The sequence below is a fragment of the Felis catus genome, chromosome B1 (genome assembly GCF_018350175.1).
Source record: "Felis catus isolate Fca126 chromosome B1, F.catus_Fca126_mat1.0, whole genome shotgun sequence".
In the NCBI taxonomy this organism is placed as follows: domain Eukaryota; kingdom Metazoa; phylum Chordata; class Mammalia; order Carnivora; family Felidae; genus Felis; species Felis catus.
This window is the reverse complement of record NC_058371.1, coordinates 16,221,558-16,240,856: the sequence shown is the minus strand read 5'-3', so window position 1 is coordinate 16,240,856 and position 19,299 is coordinate 16,221,558. Positions and strand designations below refer to the sequence as shown.

Below are 19,299 nucleotides of genomic sequence, written 5' to 3'. Positions count from 1 at the left end.
AGCGAATGGAAACAATACTCTACTTCACCATGTCCCCAGGCCACTTACCCGTCTGTTTTCCACCAGCAGACACTGCAAAGCCTATTTTAGGTTTCTGTCTGGCTTGTTGAACCCAATTTTCTAACACACTGCTCTGAATGAGAAATATCTGTGGTCAAATGTTGACAAATATTTTGAAATATGAATGAGCTGATGGGCCTAACTTCCCTTTTGGATAGCCGTTTGTAGATCACTCCATACTTTATGTATTTTATGCCCTTGGGAGAAAGGTGAACTGTCAAGAGCTGGGACCCTGAGTGAGCTGTGACTCTGGCGCACTCCTGTGCCACTTCCCAGAGCAGCTGGGCACAAATCACCTTCTCTGAGCCTCAGTTTCCTCATCTGTTCAAGGACATGTGTTTTGCTTTACAAATCTTGTTGACATCTTACGCGAGTGCTGTGAAAGTTTCGACAGACCTAAACTTTAATTACCAACATGAAGACACATTTTTAAAGGTACAGAATATGAATATAAACCAGAAGAAGGCAAAGAAATGTGGGGAGGATGTTTTAGGTCTGCAAATTGGAATCTAAACCAAATTTTCCATCTATATAAATTCACATCCATTCACTGAAATGTTTAGTTACTCACACATAAGCAAATGAGAAATTCAGGCTTGGCTCTTAGAGTTCAGGGCTCCTGCCCCAGTAGGAAAACCTAAAAGGGACTAAATCCACAAACACCTCTGTACGAGGCAAACCACCCAAACAAAATCAACCATCAACACAGACTTGGCCCTAGACTTTTAAAACATTCCAAAGTCATTTCTAACTTTATAAATGGATCCAAGTACCCAGCTAAAGTAGTGTTGTTAACCTGTCAAGTAAGAGTCAAGTCTTAGAATCAGAACTATGCCTCAAAGGTGCCTTAAATTTTTTATGGAATTCAGAGCACTCTGATAGCACGCAGACTCGCTCATTTTAGGCTGGGAGCAGCACATCTGCCGGTGCTGATAACCTCACTCTGGCTTTCCAGGGCAGGAGAGACGCAGCTCATACTGTCATGGAAACTGATCTGGATCACCCCAGAAGAACCAAGGGGCACTCGGAGATGGTGGAAGGCAGGAGGTTTATTTTACACCGGTGGGCTCAGAGGAGATCATTCTCCGGAGGTCTGAGCCCAGAGCGTCAACAGAGGGGACAATTTATAGTCTGTTACTTCCGCATTCCTCATTAGTAGTAATTTGGTACATGTGGCAAGCAGGGCGGGAAGAAGAACCTGGAAGGGGAGTCTTAGGGCAGGGGCTGGAATTTCCTTCTCAGTACTGTCGTCAGCCATCTTATAACAGATTTTTCTCTATCAATACGCAGAGGGTCTGAGGACACAGGCAGCTCTAAGAATGCCTGACGGCCAAGCGACAGTTCTACGTTTTTTAAAAGGCTGTATTACTGATCCCCTTTTGTACACTGAACCAGAGCAGGAACCAAAAACGTCTTTGGTACAAATTCTCTCCCAGCACTGATATGCCTTTACTCCCTTCTTCCAATCCTCTCCCGGTCCCCATTCCCCATACTGCACAGGAATCAGCCCTATTCTTCCTTCCAAGGACTCATCTGTTCAGACACATAAGCAGCTGCAGCAACACTGGCATTTTGCTGATGGCAAATATATCACATCTCATTATAAATGATGTTCTATTTATTCCCCTCTGAAATGTCACTAGCAAAACCAAATATGCTTCTAAGCAGGCATGTGGTAGAGGAAATCCAAGCTGCAAAGACAAGACTTTGGGCCCTACTCCCATCCATCATGTCTCTGGATCCCTTTGTTTCACAAAGAGCACACTGACCAAAGGCTACGATGGTGCTTCCTCATTCTTATCAACTCCGTGGGAAATGGGGAAGACTCACGATTTATGAGCCAGATTTCACTGACGGAGAGTCAGATTTTGGGTGGAGAACTAGTTTTTCCTGCCTACGCTGTACCTAGTTAAACATCAGTATATATCTTAGAGCCTCTAAAACATAGAACAGGGATAGATAGCTTTTTCATCTGAAAGGATCTTTGGTATTTGGATGATATTCTATCACAGATTACTTCTTCATTTAACCATCCGCCATTTCTAAAGTTTAGCCTAGTTCCAAATTTCCATTATTGAAATTATGCTAAAATGAACATCCTTACATATAAATCTCTGCCTGTAGTTTAGAACTGGGTCTATGGCTTAATGCGAATTACATTTTTGGAACCCCTGCGGTGTAAGTTCACCGAAGAAAGAAGCTACATCTGATATACTTTTCTTTCTCCTTACAGAGTGATCTCTAAAACATATGCTCCCAAAGCGTTTGCTGATTGTTTTAGCTCTGGCTTATTAATGACTAAAATAATTAATTCTGGCACTTAAAATTTTCTTGTCTGTTCATCCATCAGTGCATCCTTCCAAGCATTTTATTGATCACTGACTATGGATGAGGCATCACAGTAGATGGTGAGGACTAAGACACATAAAACATGTTCAAACTTGCAATAGTACTTGAAGTTTTTTCATCTGCTAATAATCCTTTAAATGATATATTAAGGGATATACAAATAAGAAGGGAAGCCCAGCTCCGTTTCCTATACAGGACCAACCCCCAGCCCATACTCTTCACCCCAAGGGAAAAGCTGCTAATCTGGGTAGACAGCACAAGACAGTCACAGGACAACATATTACTGGCTGGTGGCATTACGAGGCCTTACCAACGCTTACTCCTCACATGGGTTTCCTCTTGTAGGTGGTTGGCTGTGACTTCAGGCACCTGTCCTATCTCTAGCTAGTCCTGAGGCTCCTGGTACACGGAGCACACTGATCTCAGGGTTCAGAGTGTTGGGGGGCTGTGGAAGGTGAGCGTGGGCAGAGGGACCTATTCAGGACCCAAGACTCAGCCACCCAGTACAGTTTGACCTTTTATCCAAGTAATACTCTGGGGGAGAAGCACCTGTGTGGGTCTTAACACGAATACTTTGATTCTGTTTTTGACTTTGTTTCTGCCAAGTACGTCTCCCTCAGGTACCGCTAGGGTGACATTTCTCAACCTTGGCGCTTTTTTGGACAGGACAGCTCTTTGTTGTGGGCGGTGCCCCGGGTCCTGGAGGGGGTTTGGTGGCATCCCCGGCCTCTCTCCACAAGATGCCAGGAGTACCATCCCCCAGGTTGTAACAACCAAAAGTGTTTCCAGAAATCACCAAATGTCCCCTGAAGGACAAAATTCCCCCACCCTTCCACTGATAACCACTTCTCAACAGGGACAGAGGTAGCTGAAAGGCAGGCCTGAGGCATTTCCTGTGTCTCTGACCAGAGTACAACCTCACAGCACCAAAACCTTACCTTTATCAACAGGGCTCCTTCCCTGACTATGCACAATTATAAAGCAATGAGGCTATGCTAAACCACGTAAAAAATAAATTCAAAGCATTCTATCTGTATTCAGAGGAACACGGTAGAGGGTAACTCAGGACCCAAAGTTCCCTAAGTACAGAGGTCGTGGCCTCGGGTTCTCCCACAGTATCTGGTTGGCTCGTAAATGTGTTTGCTGATGAGTGAATGGATATAGATACAAATGTGATTCGGGAATAAAGGGGTATTATGAGTGTGTGGGTGGGTGTGGGTGTGTGACCACTTAAATAAATCACAAAGAGGCTTACTTCCTCGAAGTTCAAAGATCTCCCCAATCAACATGAAACATGGCTCAGCCAAGGCATCTTTCCTCCCATCCACATCATCACCATAATCTGACAGGTCACTGTCCTCCTCTGTCTCCTCCTGGGGGTACAGAAAGGTCAGAGGAAGTCACTTATCCAAGAAAGTTGTTAGAGTTGTTCTTTTCTTTCACATGTAAATTCCAACCTATGGGCTCACATTTCAACCTTAAACACTCATTTGACTTTCCTACATACAGAAATCTATGCATTCTCAACACGGGGCAAAATGTGTATCTAACCCCAGGGAAAAGCTTGATGTTAAAGGCTTATTCAAGGTTTAAAATAATTTTGAAAAACCTCTATCACTGTATTAGTAAGGAGTGAATTAGTAGATAACAAAATAGTTTTCTAACCATTTTGAGTTTCAAAAGTAACCCTTTTTAACTTAAAAGTCATGATTTTAAATTCGCTGTTAAAATGTTTTTTTTAATTCCCTGTTTTTTTAAATGTCTTTTTTTTTTTTGATGTTTATTTCATTTTTTGAGACAGAGAGAGAGACAGAGACAGAGACAGAGGGTAAGCAGGAGAGGGGCAGAGAGAGAGGGAGACACAGAATCCGAAGCAGGCTCCAGGCTCCGAGCTGTCAGCACAGAGCCCGACGTGGGCTCGAACTCACAAACTGCAAGATCATGACCTGAGCCACAGTCAGACGCTTAACCGACTGAGCCACCCAGGCTCCCCAGTAATGTCATCATTTTAAAGCTCTGACTCAAGCTCTGATTCTGTACTTCAGTCAGTCTCATTTTCTGATCTGTGTATCAGCAAGTTTCAGTTCAAAACTCATTATTTGCCAGGTACCAGGCTACAGCAAATAGGGGTGATGTGGATCCAGACTTTCGGCGGCCCACAGCGATCTGGGGAGAATGACAAATATACATGCAGCTGTTTCTACACAGAGGGCGAAGTGCTGTCACAGAAGCACAAACACGGGCAGTGGAAGGAGAGCTGAGCATCATTCTGATGTCTGCAGAGGCAACAGCTGAAGCTGTGAACCACGCAGAGGGCTAGTAACAGCACTGTAGGGGACAGGCGGGGCAGGGGAAAGGACTGAGAAGTCAGAAGCAGGAGGAGTTTCCAAAACTTCACAGCAACATCAAAGACTGCAGAAGAGGGGGAAGAAGGTGAAAACAGAGAGGAAGCCGCTGGATCGGGCCGTGGGCACTCACTCTTAGAGATAATCTCATAGTGACTGAGCCATTAGGTAAACTCCAAGAGGTTCAGGAATAAACGGGAGGTCATGGAGGAAAGCTAACCGACTACGGGCAGACATGACATATATGGCTCCGAGGAGCAGAGGTGGGAGAGATGCTTGCGGGGTGAGCAGGTTTCCACAGAGACCCGAGCACCGGTGTGGATATGCTCTGTGGGGTGTCCAGATTTCTCTCAGCTCAGAATGCAGTAAAGTAGCATGCTCCTGTCCATCATCCACGCCTTCTGTCCGAACTCATTAAACCAATCCTGGTGAAGAGGCAGTAGCATTTGGCGATGAACGCCAAGGAGGTAATGAATGTCTCCATAAGGAGACACCAAATTTCAGCAATGGTCTTGAGCAATTTGCTGAAGAGCCAAAGATGGGGCTTCAGTGTCCTAAACATAGCTAGGAGCTGGCTCTGCAGGGAAGCCTGAGCTCTAGAATACAAGATCGTTGGGGTGCCTGGGTGGCTCAGTCGGTTGGGAGTCCGACTTCAGTTCAGGTCATGATCTCACAGCTCGTGGGTTTGAGCCCCGCGTCAGGCTTTGTGCTGACAGCCCAGAGCCTGGAGCCTGTTTCAGATTCTGTGTCTCCCTTTCTCTCTGCCCCTCCCCTGTTCACGCTCTGTCTCTGTCTCTGTCTCAAGAATAAATAAACATTAAAAAAAAAAATTTAGAATACAAGATCGCAAATGTCTGCAGCCTCTCTCTATTCACTTCTTTACCCATGAATGCCACTCCTAGACTCATCTTCCTTCAGAATTTCCATGACCTTCCATTCCCTGAAAATAAGTTCTGACCACCTCAGCTTGGCATGACCTTGCCCCCGGCCCCTTCTGCTTTTTGCCTAATATTCCATTAATTAGCTCCCTCCAGACACCCTCCTCTCTAGTCCCATGACCTACTGACTGTCCCTCTCATACCGGCCTCCCCATAATGACGACCCACATCTCCAGGGATGGCTGGTCCAACTTCGCATCCACATTTCGCCTACCGATCTTGTTATTACTCTTTGCTGTATCATAACTCTTGCAAGTGGCTTATAGGGGAGCACAAGCAGGTGTCCCCAAAGTATGACAGCCATAATAACTGAAAATGGATGTACCTGCTCCCCGACGCCCCACCAGTAGCATGCTTTCAACAAATATCTGGTACTTAAAACAGCCTTCAAAAAGATGTGCCTAAGTCTGCAAGAATGGCACAACTGGGGTGCACGTGTGGCTCAGTCAGTTGAACATCCAACTCCCAATTTCGGCTCAGGTCATGATCTCACGGTCCTGAGATAGAGCCTTGGGTCCGGCTCCGCAGTGAGCGTGGAGGCTGCTTGGGATTCTCTGTCTCTCCCTCTCTCCCTGCCCCTCCCCCACTTTCTCTGTCTCTGTCTCTCTCTGTTTCTCTCTCAAAATAAACATTTTTAAAAAAAATGGCACCTTTCAACAGCTTACCTCTTGATGTGAGAAGAAGTCGCGAGGAAGTCTTTCCAAAAATGAGGATAATGAAAAAGTGGATTTTTTCCCCTGCACATCAATAACCTTGAGGTAGTCAGGAGAAGGGCTCAAAAAGGCATAAAGTGCTTCACTCTGACACAGTCTTTCATCTGAAAGCAGATTCTGCGGAGGAAAGAGGGTGGGTTACTCCCAGGGAGGACTACACCTAAACTGCTGGAAACCAGCACAGATACAGGCGAGCGAGGCACAGAGGGCTGCGCTGGGGATTTACCTCCCTGATTCTGAACCCCAAACTGCTTCTCTCTCCTGCTGAAACAGAACATCTGAGATTAATTGCAGTGATCTCCACCCTCTCCTGGGAAACTGGAGCACCCTAATCATCCTGCTCGTGGGGGATGCGGCGTGGACAACAGAACGCACTCGGTTTGCACCACAACAAAGAACTCCTGCTTTGCACACAGCTGACAGACCTGTGGCCACCGCCTCTGAACGTCACCTTCACCCGCCTGTGTTGGAACACCTTATACACCACCCACTGCGCAAGGACCCTCTACGCGCTGACAGCACGAAGCCTGCTTGGGATTCTGTCTCCCCCTCTCTCTGCCCTTCCCCAACTTGTGATCTCTCTCTCCCTCTCTCTCAAAAATAAACCTTAAATAAAAAACAAACAAATAAATACTCGAAAAAACACAATACAGGATTTAGGATTAAAGAGACCAATGGTGAGGCGCCTGGGTGGCTCAGTCAGTTGGGTGTCCGACTTCGGCTTGGGTCATGATCTCGGTGCTGGTGGGTTCGGGCCCCGTGTCGGGCTCTCTGCTGACAGCCTGGGGTCTGGAGCCTGCTTCGGATTCTGTGTCTCTCTCTTTCTGCCCCTCCCTTGCTCATGCTCTGTGTCACTCTCTCTCAAAAATAAATAAACATTGAAAAAAACTTAAAAAAAAGAGACCAAAGGGAAATAGTGCCCCATTTATGATGTAATCTCTCTGGGGTAGAGGGACACTTGGGAGCACTGTGCTTCTGCTATGACAGCCTGGGGTGGCAGAAGAGGTTAGGTTCTAATTTTTTTTTTTTAATGTTTATTTATTTTTGAGACAATGTGAGAGAGTGCAAGCAGCGGAGGGGCAGACAGAGGGAGACACAGAATCTGAAGCGGGCTCCAGGCTCTGAGCTGTCAGCCCAGAGCCCGACACGGGACTCAAACTCATGAACCGTGAGATCATGACCTGAGCTGAAGTCGGACGCTTAACCGACTGAGCCACTCAGGCCCCCCAAGAGGTTAGGTTCTAGTCTCAGTGGACTTGGTCCCTGACAGTCACATGACATTTGTTCAGGCAAAGGTTCAAATCTGATAAACTCTATGACCTTCTCTAGAACAAGTGCTTCTGAGAACACCCCATACTGCCACACAGGGGACAGGGGGTCCAAGGGTGCGACCAACATTCCAGTGGTTATTAGCTTCCTGTGTCCTGCATGAAGACTGGACTGGAAATAGGAACGTTCTGACTCAGATGGAGGGAAGGAGGTTAATGCGGATGAAGAGTGGGTGTCACTACCGCCTTCCCTGGCCCCGGAGCCCAACAGATAGGCCTTTATTCCTTTTACAGAGCATCAAATGTTCACTTGTATGTAAGGATAGATTAGAAGGAGTGAGATACTCTCCCCCTAACTTGATTTCATTTAGCTGATCTATACTCTCCAGCACTATTTTATAAGATAGTAAGAAATGACTAAGTCTTGAACTTAATACAATCAATATAAAGAAATCATTAAGGGTAATAAGACTTTGGCCTAAATTATATTCGATTATGAAGGAAAATAATCAAATTAAATACATAGGAAAAGTCAGAAATTCTCAAAGATGTCTGTGGGGCAAGGTATAATTGTTTTTTAACTTATTTTTTTAAGTAGCCTCTACCCCCACATGGGGCTCAAACTCACGACCCTGAGATCAAGATCAAGATCAAGAGTCGCTTGCTCTACCAACTGAGCCAGCCAGGCACCCCCTGGGGTTTTATAGTGTTTAAGCTCTTTGGGGATGGCATCCCATTCCCAACTCCTTCCCACAAACACCTAGAGCACGTTGTCCTATTCTAGTGAAGATCTAAGGTGACTATCCAGTTAAGGGGTGATGGAGAAAGGTGTAAGGCACTCCAAGAACAGTGCTGTGCACACGCACACCAAGAAGCAGGACAGAGCACCGCTGGAGGCGGAAGGCTGGTGTAAGCAGTCTATTCCTATATGTCCACAGGAATGAAGAAAGACACATGCGTGGCCGAGAATGACTATCTAGATTATTAAATATCTGTATGGTTAGTTTGCTTCAATAGGGAACCATTTCTCATAAATAAACATTCAAGTACACACGTGCTCACTGGAATCCCTTTTTGTGGAAGGTCCTGTGAACCCAATAAAAGACTAAGCATTTTACATCTTTTCCTGTTTGCAGTTGGTGGGATAATATTTGACATTATAGTCTGCAGTGTAACCTTCCAAAATACATTCAATAGTTAGTGCTTTCAAACAGTCTTTGAGGAAATGGGAAAACAATCCAAATCTGTACTTCCTGGTTTGAAAACCTCTTGATTACAAGACAAAAGGCCACTTGGAACTAGTTTCATCTGGCTTAGCTGCAGGTTATTCTTGCTCTGGGCTGTGCCCACATGACCTACCAGTGGCGGCAGGGTCGCAGAGTGTGGTTTCTCTCCTGGCACAACAGCATAACTCACTAACCCATTTCCATCACCCACAATCTAATAAGGGTACATATCCGCCCTCCCTGCACCCAGAAAGTGCAGGCACAGAGTGTTGTGTCTTGTTTCACGAACAAGATCTTTAACTCATCTGAATGATTCAATCGGTTACTATGTTGGAGTGGGTTTAATGATTTCCTAGACATTCTGAATCAGCAACAAAATGGTAGGATTTCAGTTTTAAATTCTCTTGTAAGAGCATTTTGATGATTCTCTAACCCAGTTCTGCCATAATTAAACTCAGAACATTTTTCTACGGTGCAAATTGTTTTATTTCCCAAGGGAGGTTTATATATTATATACTATACACACATATTATATAATATTATAAAAAATAATTTTAGGAAACAAAAATTTCCCTTGGGAAATAACATAATTTGTATCTTGGAAAACTTTAGAATACACACATACGAACATATTTAGAGAGAGACAGAGACAGAGGGAAAGAAGATATGAATATAAGGGGAAAAAAGTCAAAGCAACTCTGTCATTAACTTATTTTTTTATAAAAATTTTTTTCAACATTTATTTATTTTTGAGAGAAAGAGCACGAGTGGGGGAGGGGCAGAGAGAGAAGGAGACAGAATCTGAAGCAGGCTCCAGGCTCTAAGTTGTCAGCACAGAGCCCGACGCAGGGCTAGAACTCACAAACTGTGAGATCATGACCTGAGCCAAAGTCAGATGCTTAACCAACTGAGTCACCCAGGCGCCCCTGACGTTAACTTATTTTAACAACGACCCATACTTCTGATTCAACGACTATATTTGAATATAGCCTTTACTAAGAATTTGGCAACATCCACTATTTAAAATCTCAGGACTTCTAGCTACCATATATAGGCAAAAAGTGTTTCACAAGGCAAAGTTCAATGCCTCCAAAAAGAGCTTTGGGGGTCCATGGTTTGAGTAACTTAACTATACTCTGCATATGTAGAGGGCCCAGCAAAGGAAAAATATATAGTGGTTGCTACTAAGGATCGTGTATCTTTGGCCTTATTCTCTAAAAACTGAAGATAAATAATAAAGCATTCAGAGGAACTTAGGAGAAGGTCTTCAGGACCTCAGAGTAGGCAAAGATTTCCTAACAAGCAGAAAGGCAAAACCACAAGAGAAAAAATTGGTATTTTGGACTAAATTAAAATTAAGAACTTCAGTTCATTAAAATAAGTCATTAAGAGAGCGAAAAGGCCATCCACAGAAAGGGAGAAGGTATCTGCAACATAAATGGTTTGATAAGATTTATGTCCAAATCAAATGCAGAACTCCCACAAAGTGGTAGGGAAAAGACAGGAGACAGGACAGAAAAGCAGACTCGACGTGGCCAGACCCTTCACGAAAGAAACTATCCAAATGGCCAAAGACATACAGACTTGTGGTTCATATCATTAGCTGTCAGGGAAATGCAAATTACAGCCACACAAGATACTACCACACACCCACCAGGATGATTAAAAAGAAGAAAGCAGGGCCCCTGAATGGCTCAGTCAATTGAGTGTCCACATTGGCTCAGGTTGTGATCTCATGGCCGTGATCTCGCAGTCAGTCATGAGATCGAGCCCTGCGTCGGGCTACGCGCTGAGGGTGGAGCCTGCTTGGGATTCTCTACGACCCGCCCCCACTTGCATGCGTGCACATGTGCGCGTTTTTCAAAATAAATAAATAAGCATTTTTTTTCTTTAAAGAACATGGCAGAGAGTCAGTGGCAATGGCGACGGGGAGCAATCAGAACCCTTACATTCTGGGGTGACAGTGTAAAAACTGCTACAACGACTTCATAAAACTAAGAAACTCAGACCCGTAGGTATTACACGACATATATTCACCAAAAGACAAGTACTAGAAGTTTCTAGAAGCCCTCTTCATAAATGGCCTCAACCGGAAACCATGCAGATGCTTGTCAAAAACAGAATGAATAGAGTGCAACATGTTCACACAGTGGGAAATCTACACAATAGTGAAAACGAACGATCTGCAGCCAGAACAGCACTGCGGGCCAGAGTCCCCTGAACACAGTGTCGAGTGAAAGAGGTCAGACACACAGGAGTCCATACTGCATGATTCCATTTATACAAAGTGCAAAAACAAGTGTATCTGGGCTGTCGGAAGTCGGGATCATCACAGCCCCCGGTCGGGGTCGGGGGCAATGACAGGAAGAAAGCCGGAGGCACTGGCAGTATCCTATTTCCCGGACTGGGTGCTAGTGCGTGCACGGTGTGCTCAGGGTGTGAAGGAGGACACAGTTGTACACGTGATTTCTGTACTGTACGTATTTTATATTTTTTATATTTTGTGTGTGTAGTATACTTTCATGACAAACAAATAAGCCAACCAAAGACATTTTGAGGATCTGGCATGACCAGCGAGCACAGGAAGCTAATGAGCAAGATCTTAGAATAATGACAGTTTAACCCCAAAATAACTAATTTTTCCTCTTGGATCCAAAACATTTCAGTTGCTTACCTGTAAAAACTTATTTAATTGATTCTTTGACTTTTCCATAAACTTGTGATCTACAGATTTGAAAGGCAGCTTGCTAAGAGAAGGCAACTGGACTTTTTTTAAAGAAGGGAAACACTGTGGAAGAAAACATTAAATGTTAGCATCTCAGTCATATTTATATCTTGGGGGGGGTAGTTTAGATTTATAATTAGAACAAACCAAGTATCTTCTTCCTGTTCTCGTTCCTCTTGAGATTTAAGACCTTGAAAACCCGCCTGTTCTAAACCGGCTCCAAGGAATGAGGAGGAGCAGGACATTTGATGAAAAAAGTCTAAAGCGCACCCGTAGGCCCACGAAGGCCTGGAAGCCGGGCAGCCCTGAGGCCAGGCCAATCGGGTGGATTTGTGCAACACGAAGCAGCCCAGTGCTCTAGGCGGGCACACCCGGCTCACAGACGGTTTTTCTGTTAGGATGTGCTTTGTTTACAACATCTCCACGTGTGGACAAGTTATCAAAGCTGACAAAAGAATACAACGGAAAGAAAGAGTAACTGGGCTTGTAGCTTTCTTACCGCCTTTCACAATGTAACCATATTAATAATAATACTGCATATTAATAAATAATAAAACTTCCCTTTGTGGATGAAGGCCTACATTCCGCCAGACACTGTGCTAGAAGCATGGCGTGTGTACCAACAGCTCTAAGAGTTGGCAATGACTATTCATTCCTGTTCATAGGATACAACTGACGATCAGGATTAAAACCCAGATCCATCTGACCACACAGTCTGTGTTCTCTGTGCCAATTTCCAAACTCTCCAGACTCTGCCCCCATTTCCAAACGCTGGCCTTCATGAAGGCACTGGGGCCATCTGAACGTGCTTAATTGAAACCAGCTGGCATCGACCAGTCAGGGAGCACAGAGTCTGCCTGCCACAGCCTTCGGTGCTGCTGACCCTTGGCGCACAGAAGGGGCACAGGAGCACCCGCTGGCCTGGCCGTGGCAGGAGAAGGCGTGGGACAAGTCAGTCAGAGCAAGTGCATGCAAGTGCTTCGGGTGCCGGGAAAGGGAAAACTGGCCCTTCCCTCGCAGCCCACTAAAGGACCAGCAGTACAACGGCACATGCCCAAGGCTGTACATAAACCAGGGCTTCGACGCAGGGAACAGTCGTAGAGAAACGAAACAGGCAGTGAGCATCAGAAGGGAAGACTGCACTTCCCTGGGGACCCGAAAAGGTGCTTCCTGTCCCAACTGTCAACAGAAAGCATTCACATACAAAAACATGACAGCTCACACGATGCTAATTTCTAAGGGTGAGAAAAGAACCCAGTGATCTGCTAAAGAGAGGAGAAAAATGACAGACATGGAATTTTATAAGGCTTATTTCCTCTAAGTCTTTGATCTACTTGTTTCTGGTTTTCTAAGAATATTTTCCACATACATTTTATTTCAAAACCTCCTCTCAATTCCTTTTTCTCCTTCTGTTTTCGTCAGCAACTAGACTGATCCTAAACTTGGATTCACAATGGTTTGTCACAGGGCAAACAACACATTTTTCTGCAGTGTCAATTGTACTCGGCAATTTTGGCAAAAATTTAATCTTCTATCGAGACGGCAGTTTGCTTTCCACACTACCAGGGTGACCACAGTCCACCGGAGAAGTACCATAGTCGGACACTTGGTTGTGATTTTTAAAAGCATTTGAAGAAGTTATAGAGGATGCGTGCAGGGAAAGCAGAGCGGGAAGTGACCAAAGCCACATGATGTCAGTGGTTCGTTCATCTGTCCATGCCGGATGCATCGTGGAGAAGGCGATCGGAACGGCAAGGCAAAAACCAGCCAAAGTGAGAGTGGCCAGGCTTGTTTGGGATCCCTACTGATTAAAGTATTTTAATAAGGGAAAAGTCTATTTTGCCATGATGCTCTTTAGCAACACACTGTTGGGGATATCGTGCTTCTCAAAGCTCCACTGTCCCACGAACAAAGCAGGTAAAACATTAACTGGCCAAGATCGTTTTCAAAGTTGGACAAGTCACAGATCCAGTGACGGGAAAACCCTGTGCAGGAACTCCCTACCTGGAAAGCTGGGTCAGTTTGGAACCCACCCACCCAACCAAAACTCTGGAAGAAATGAATAGCTCTTCAGCAGAGTAAAGGGGGACTGGAAGAAGGAGTCAAAGGGAAAGATATCTAAGTTGGCTTTATGGAAAAAAATTTTTCTAAGTGTCGTTACAAACTGTCCAATTTCTCTTCTGGTATTTATGGAACAGGTAAAGTAAATAAGTAAAGGCCTTGTTAAAATTTTTCATAAAAGTTTAAGGTCATGTTTTAAATTTCCTTTTCATTAGACATATTTTCTCTTACAGTAAGTATGCCTAGTAATCCCTATTGTTTTGTAAGCTCACTATTTTAGAAGGTTTTTTTTTTTTCATTTGCCAAAGGAATCTTGAATTTATCTTAGAATCTTTGGGGAGGAAGAAACCTTTTGATATCATAAAACGGATTCACATTAAGTGGATATTTATTTTTGGTGGTACATATTCAAAATTAATTTAAACTTTTTCTCTGATTTAACCAATTATGAATGGAAATAACAGTCTGATTGAGGTCAGTCTGTATCAGATTAAAGTCTGTATTAATAAGAAAGCTGACATAAGGAAAATAAAACTTGAAAATTCGAAAAAAAAAATAAAGGCACTTGAAGAAGTTATGGTATTCACAAGATAGTGATTAAAAAGGTTTAAAAAAATCCCCTCAGGAGAAAAGGTTATAGGAAATAGACATATTTCATTTGCAGAAGAGGAGTCTGATAGGTGACCACAGGATTTTACCACGAGTCAGTTCATTCTAAGCCAGAGAACAATAAACAGAAACAAAAGTAGACGTGACTGAAAAGCTTTTCAGTTGCTGGGGAAGAGGGCAGTCACCTCCAGGAGGGGGAGAGTTAGAGAAGACGCAGTTCCTGAGAAAGATGGAAGAACGAGGAATGGAAAGTAAGATGACCCGGATTCCAATCCTGGTTTGGCCACTATGTACACGTCCTGCGATAAATTGACCAAACTCTCTGGGGTCAGTTCCTCTCACCTTAAAATAAAAGAAGTGACCTAGATTAGAAACTTTCTAACGTTTCTAACTAAAACTCACCGTAGGAAGTACATGCTACGTTGCAGCCTGCATACGTATAAATGCATATCCACATAGATAATATAATCCACATGTAAAGCTGAGTTCTATGAAACAGTGTTCATTACTACCACTGCTACCACCACCGACACGATAACGTTTATTATGCGAAACACTCTCTTCTAAACGCTTTGGATAAACGTATTCTCTTAATTCTCACAAATCTGTGAGATGGGAGAGGTAGATGCTATGGATATTCGTATTCTACTGATGAGGAAGAAGAGGGACAGAGAGACAGAGTGACAAGTCCCAGGTCATATAGCTACTGAACAGTATAGCCACAGTCCAAACTCAAGCAGTCTTGCTCCTGAGTCTATGCTTTCAACCACGACACTGTATGACTCCCTTACTTTTTGTGCTGAAATCCAATATATTCTATGCTCTGTCCACTGCTGCAATCAATAACTGATTTCACTTCCCACTAACGGGTCACAACTGGCAGCCTCAAAACCGGGGGCCCTAGATGACCCCTAGCTCTCTTTCAGCTCTGGGGTTCTCTGAGGCTTAGTGGAGATCAGACAGTTCTTTGTCCTGAAGGATTTACTCTAAACCATCTGAGCTATGAGTTAATTTCCAAATGTCGGACTGAAAAAGCCACTTTGCCAGTATCCATAGCGAAGGGAGAAAGGTTAATGATCAGTTTCCTTATACGTAAAAAATTGAAATGAGCTCTTAAATATCTTCTTGCTTGTAATTCTAAACCTTGTATTCACGAGTATTCGTACCTCACTAAGTTTCCGGTGTAAATTCTGAAACTCACTGAGCCTTCTAGGGACGGTCCAGTTCTTAGTTTCAACTCCGCCAACTTCTTGTAAGCTTACCATGACAAAGTAACAGGGCATTTGCTCACCATTCTCTTCTGTAACCTTGGAAAAAACAGACACCACAACAACAAAAAGCATGGTTAGCGGATGTGGTAGGCAAGATTTCTAAATACTCCCCAAGATTTCCCACCCCTTGGTGGCTACACCCTGCATCATCCCTGGAACTGTGAATATGGTGTCCATTCCTGCAATTAGGTTATGCTATATTTGACAGCTGACCTTAAAGAAGGGAGATTACCCGGATGGGTCTAACCTAATCATACAAGCCCCTGAAGAGCAGAGACACTCCCTGGGACGGTAGGAGGACAGGAAGTCAGAAAGACAGGAAGCGCAAGGACTCAGCATGTGGTGCTGGTGTGAAGATGGAGAGGGGCAGGTGGAAAGGACGTGGCAGGGCCTCCGCTGACAGCCAGAGACGAGACCTCAGGTCTACAACCACATGGAACTGAATCCTGCCAACGACCTCAACGAGCTTGGAAGTGGCTTTTTCCTCAGAGTCTCCAGACGAGAACTCAGTCTGGCCAATACGCTGCCTTCAGCCTCGGGATACAATGAGTAGAGGACACCATCATACGGTGCTGGACTTTCAACCTTCAGAATTGCGAGCCAATCAGTGGACACTGTTTTAAGCCATGAAACATGTGGTCATTTGTTACATATCAAAAGAAAATTAATGTAGCAGACTTAACATCCTAAGTGTATTCCTTTGAAAAAACAAATTAACAGAAAGCAAAAAGGTGTAAGATATGCTAAAACCTGTCTCAGAAAAGGATAAAGTCTTCCCCAGTTTAATTTCTGGATTCAACAAACCATGATTTTAATTTTCATGAAATTTTACATTGAAAGATATAATTTCCTCTACCTCCCAACTTAGATAATTCATACACACACACACACACACACACACACACACACACACACACGATATCATAATTCAGAAATAGGCCATTATTATACTTAACATAAATAGATTAGAAACAAAAAGAAAATACTGAATTTAGGCTTGAATTAGTATCATCAATCAAATTAGAGACAAAGAGTCAATAAGAAAGGCAAAGGAAAGAGACACAAGACACACTGAGCACCCACGGAGCCCCGTGACGTAGGACCATTACCCCACTGTGAGGATGCAGGAGGTGAGGACACACACAGGGTCCCTGGACTGTCCTAGGATCACACAGCTAGTATGGGTGTCAGCCAGGATCAGAACTCAAGAGAATCTGGTGCGACGTAGATACATCTTCCACACATTCCCATGCAGGGCTGCCTTGCAAACTCCGGCAGTCAGGTGACCCTTCAGGGTCCATTGCCATTATCTTTTCGGTGACCACGGTGCCACAGCGAGCTCCTGCAGCTCGCCGTAATGGGAGTGCTCACAAGTACCAAAGAGCCGGTGCAGCACCCAGTGAAGCACTCCTGTCGTGGGTGTGCTTTCAGAGCTGTTCTCGGAGAACATGAATTGCGTGCTATCCAATCTAGAGGTGAACTTAGGGTTGTGAATCTTAAGCAACCCCCACCCCACCACCACAGAGAGCGTGTGAAGCCACCGGGCTGATGGGCAAGACGGAGAAGAACAAAGATAAAGTGTACAAACACGCCCTTACAAATCTAAGGAGTTAAGTATTTTCACAAGCCGTTTGAAATAATAGTGGAACAAAACATTAACACTGTGTTCCTCATGATCTCGTTATTTGTGTGGACCTGACCTTCGTCTCCAGATTTCCACATGACTTATAGTAAGCCAGGTGGGAACAAAGAAGTTGTCAACAGTGGAAATGCTTATATGCATCACTCCTTGAAGAGAAATTCTTTTTACAGACAAAAGGGATACAGCATATTCTGGAAATTGATACCCATATCCCTCAAAGAATAGCAAAATATTTTCTAAGTCAAAGCAAAAAATATTCATTATTAAAGTCTTAGAGCAATTGAGATTTAAGTAATTGAAGTCAGCAGAATGGAACAATCAGAAACACTTAAAATTTTTAATTTTTCACCACCAAATTTCAAATAGTGCCCTTCCATTTTATTTCAACCCTCAATGGCAAAAGAAAATGGCAATTCAAGGACATTACCTGTCCCTATCTGAAAGGTGCTTACAATTCCAGTGAACAAGAACAACCTGAAATGGAGAGAGATCAGATCTATGCCAGGCAGCCCTAGTACAGCTCACAGTCAAGGGTAGTAAGAGCGAGAACAGTGAGGAAAGAAGGGGGACAAATGCAGTCTGTAAGAGCAAACGTAACTTTTCTATCCTCAACCTTAATTCTGTAGGACAAAATCTTGTCTTATAAAATCATACTCATTTTTTAAATTTTTTTTAAATGTTTTTATTTATTTTTGAGAGAGAGTGCAATTAGGGGAGGGACAGAGACAGAGGGGAACAGAAGATCTGAAGCAGGCTCTGCGCTGAGAGCAGCAAGCCTGATGCGGGGCTCCGAACTCACAAACTGCAAGATCATGACCTGAGCTGAAGTCAAAGCTTTGCTCAACTGACTGAGCCACCCAGGTACCCCGAAATCATATTCTTTTTTATTTTTTTTTAATGTTTACTTATTTTTGAGAGAGAGACAGACAAGAGTGCAAGCGGGGAGGGGCAGAGAGAGAGGGAGACACAGAATCCAAAGCAGGCACCAGGCTCTGAGCTGTCAGCACAGAGCTCGATGCAAGGCTTGAACCCACAAACCATCAGATCATGACCTGAGCTGAAGTCGGATGCCCAACCGACTGAGCCACCCAGGTACCCCTCCAAAATCATACTCTTAAAGTAAACTTGGAGGAAAAGCAGTCAGACCTACCTCTCCACTGGTGATGGAGGCTTTCCACATTCCGAGGTTCTCACACCACCAGTCTGTTCTTGCCATGTGCAGCTGTAGGTCCGTGCGTTCTTTCTCTATTAGAATTATTTCCTCCTTCAACTTGAAAACAATCTGCAAGAGGGAAAACATCCTGAGAGTTACAAAAGCACTTAAAATGCCACACAATTCAGCAAAGTAGCAGGGTACAAAATCAACAGGCAAAAATCAGCTGCATTTCTACACACTAACAACGGACGATCCAAAAAGGGAATTAAGAAAACAATTCCATTTACCATAGCATAAAAATAATAAAATATTTAGGAATTAACTTAAACAAGGAAGTGAAAGATTTCTACAATGAAAACTACCTAACACCGATGAAAGAAATTAAAGATGACAAATAAATGGAATGTATTCAATGTTCATGGATTAGAAGACTAAGCACTGCTAAGATGTCAATATGACTCAAAGTGATCTACAGATTCAACACAATCCTTATCACAATGCCAGTGATTTTTTTTCTGCAAAAATAGAAAAATCCATCATAAAGTTCACATGGAATCTCAAAGCAGACTGAATAGCCAAAACAATCTTGAAGAAGAACAAAAGTTAGAGGGCTCATACTTCCTGATTTCAACACTTACTACACAGCTACGCTAATCAAAACAGTATGGTACTGGCATAAAGACAGACATATAGACCAATGGAATAGAACAGACCAGCAAGAAATAAACCTTCGCATATATGGTCAAGTGATTTTTGACAAGGGTGCCAACACCATTCAATGGGAAAAGGACAATATTCTCAACAAACAGTGCTGAGAAAACTGCATACCCATAAGCAAAACAATGAAGTTGGACACTTACCTAACACCATAAATAACAGACAACTCAAAATTCATCAAAGACCTAAATGTAAGAGCTAAAACTATAAATTCTTAGA

General features: G+C 43.7%; 1 protein-coding gene and 1 pseudogene across 5 annotated transcripts in view; one reads left to right on the top strand and one right to left on the bottom strand.

Annotated features, from left to right (window-relative positions):
* SNX25 (sorting nexin 25) overlaps positions 1-19,299 on the bottom strand; it is a 132,649-nt gene that overhangs the window by 5,166 nt on the left and 108,184 nt on the right. For all 5 annotated transcript variants that reach the window (XM_045056821.1, XM_045056825.1, XM_023252358.2 and 2 more), the window contains 5 exons: positions 18,358-18,489; positions 15,461-15,601; positions 11,574-11,687; positions 6,358-6,522; positions 3,665-3,782 (listed from right to left, as the gene is read on the bottom strand). In XM_045056821.1, the coding sequence (XP_044912756.1) occupies positions 3,665-3,782; positions 6,358-6,522; positions 11,574-11,687; positions 15,461-15,601; positions 18,358-18,489 (670 nt within the window). The remainder of the gene's footprint in view (positions 1-3,664; positions 3,783-6,357; positions 6,523-11,573; positions 11,688-15,460; positions 15,602-18,357; positions 18,490-19,299) is intronic.
* On the top strand, positions 13,316-13,706 carry LOC123385166 (annotated as a pseudogene).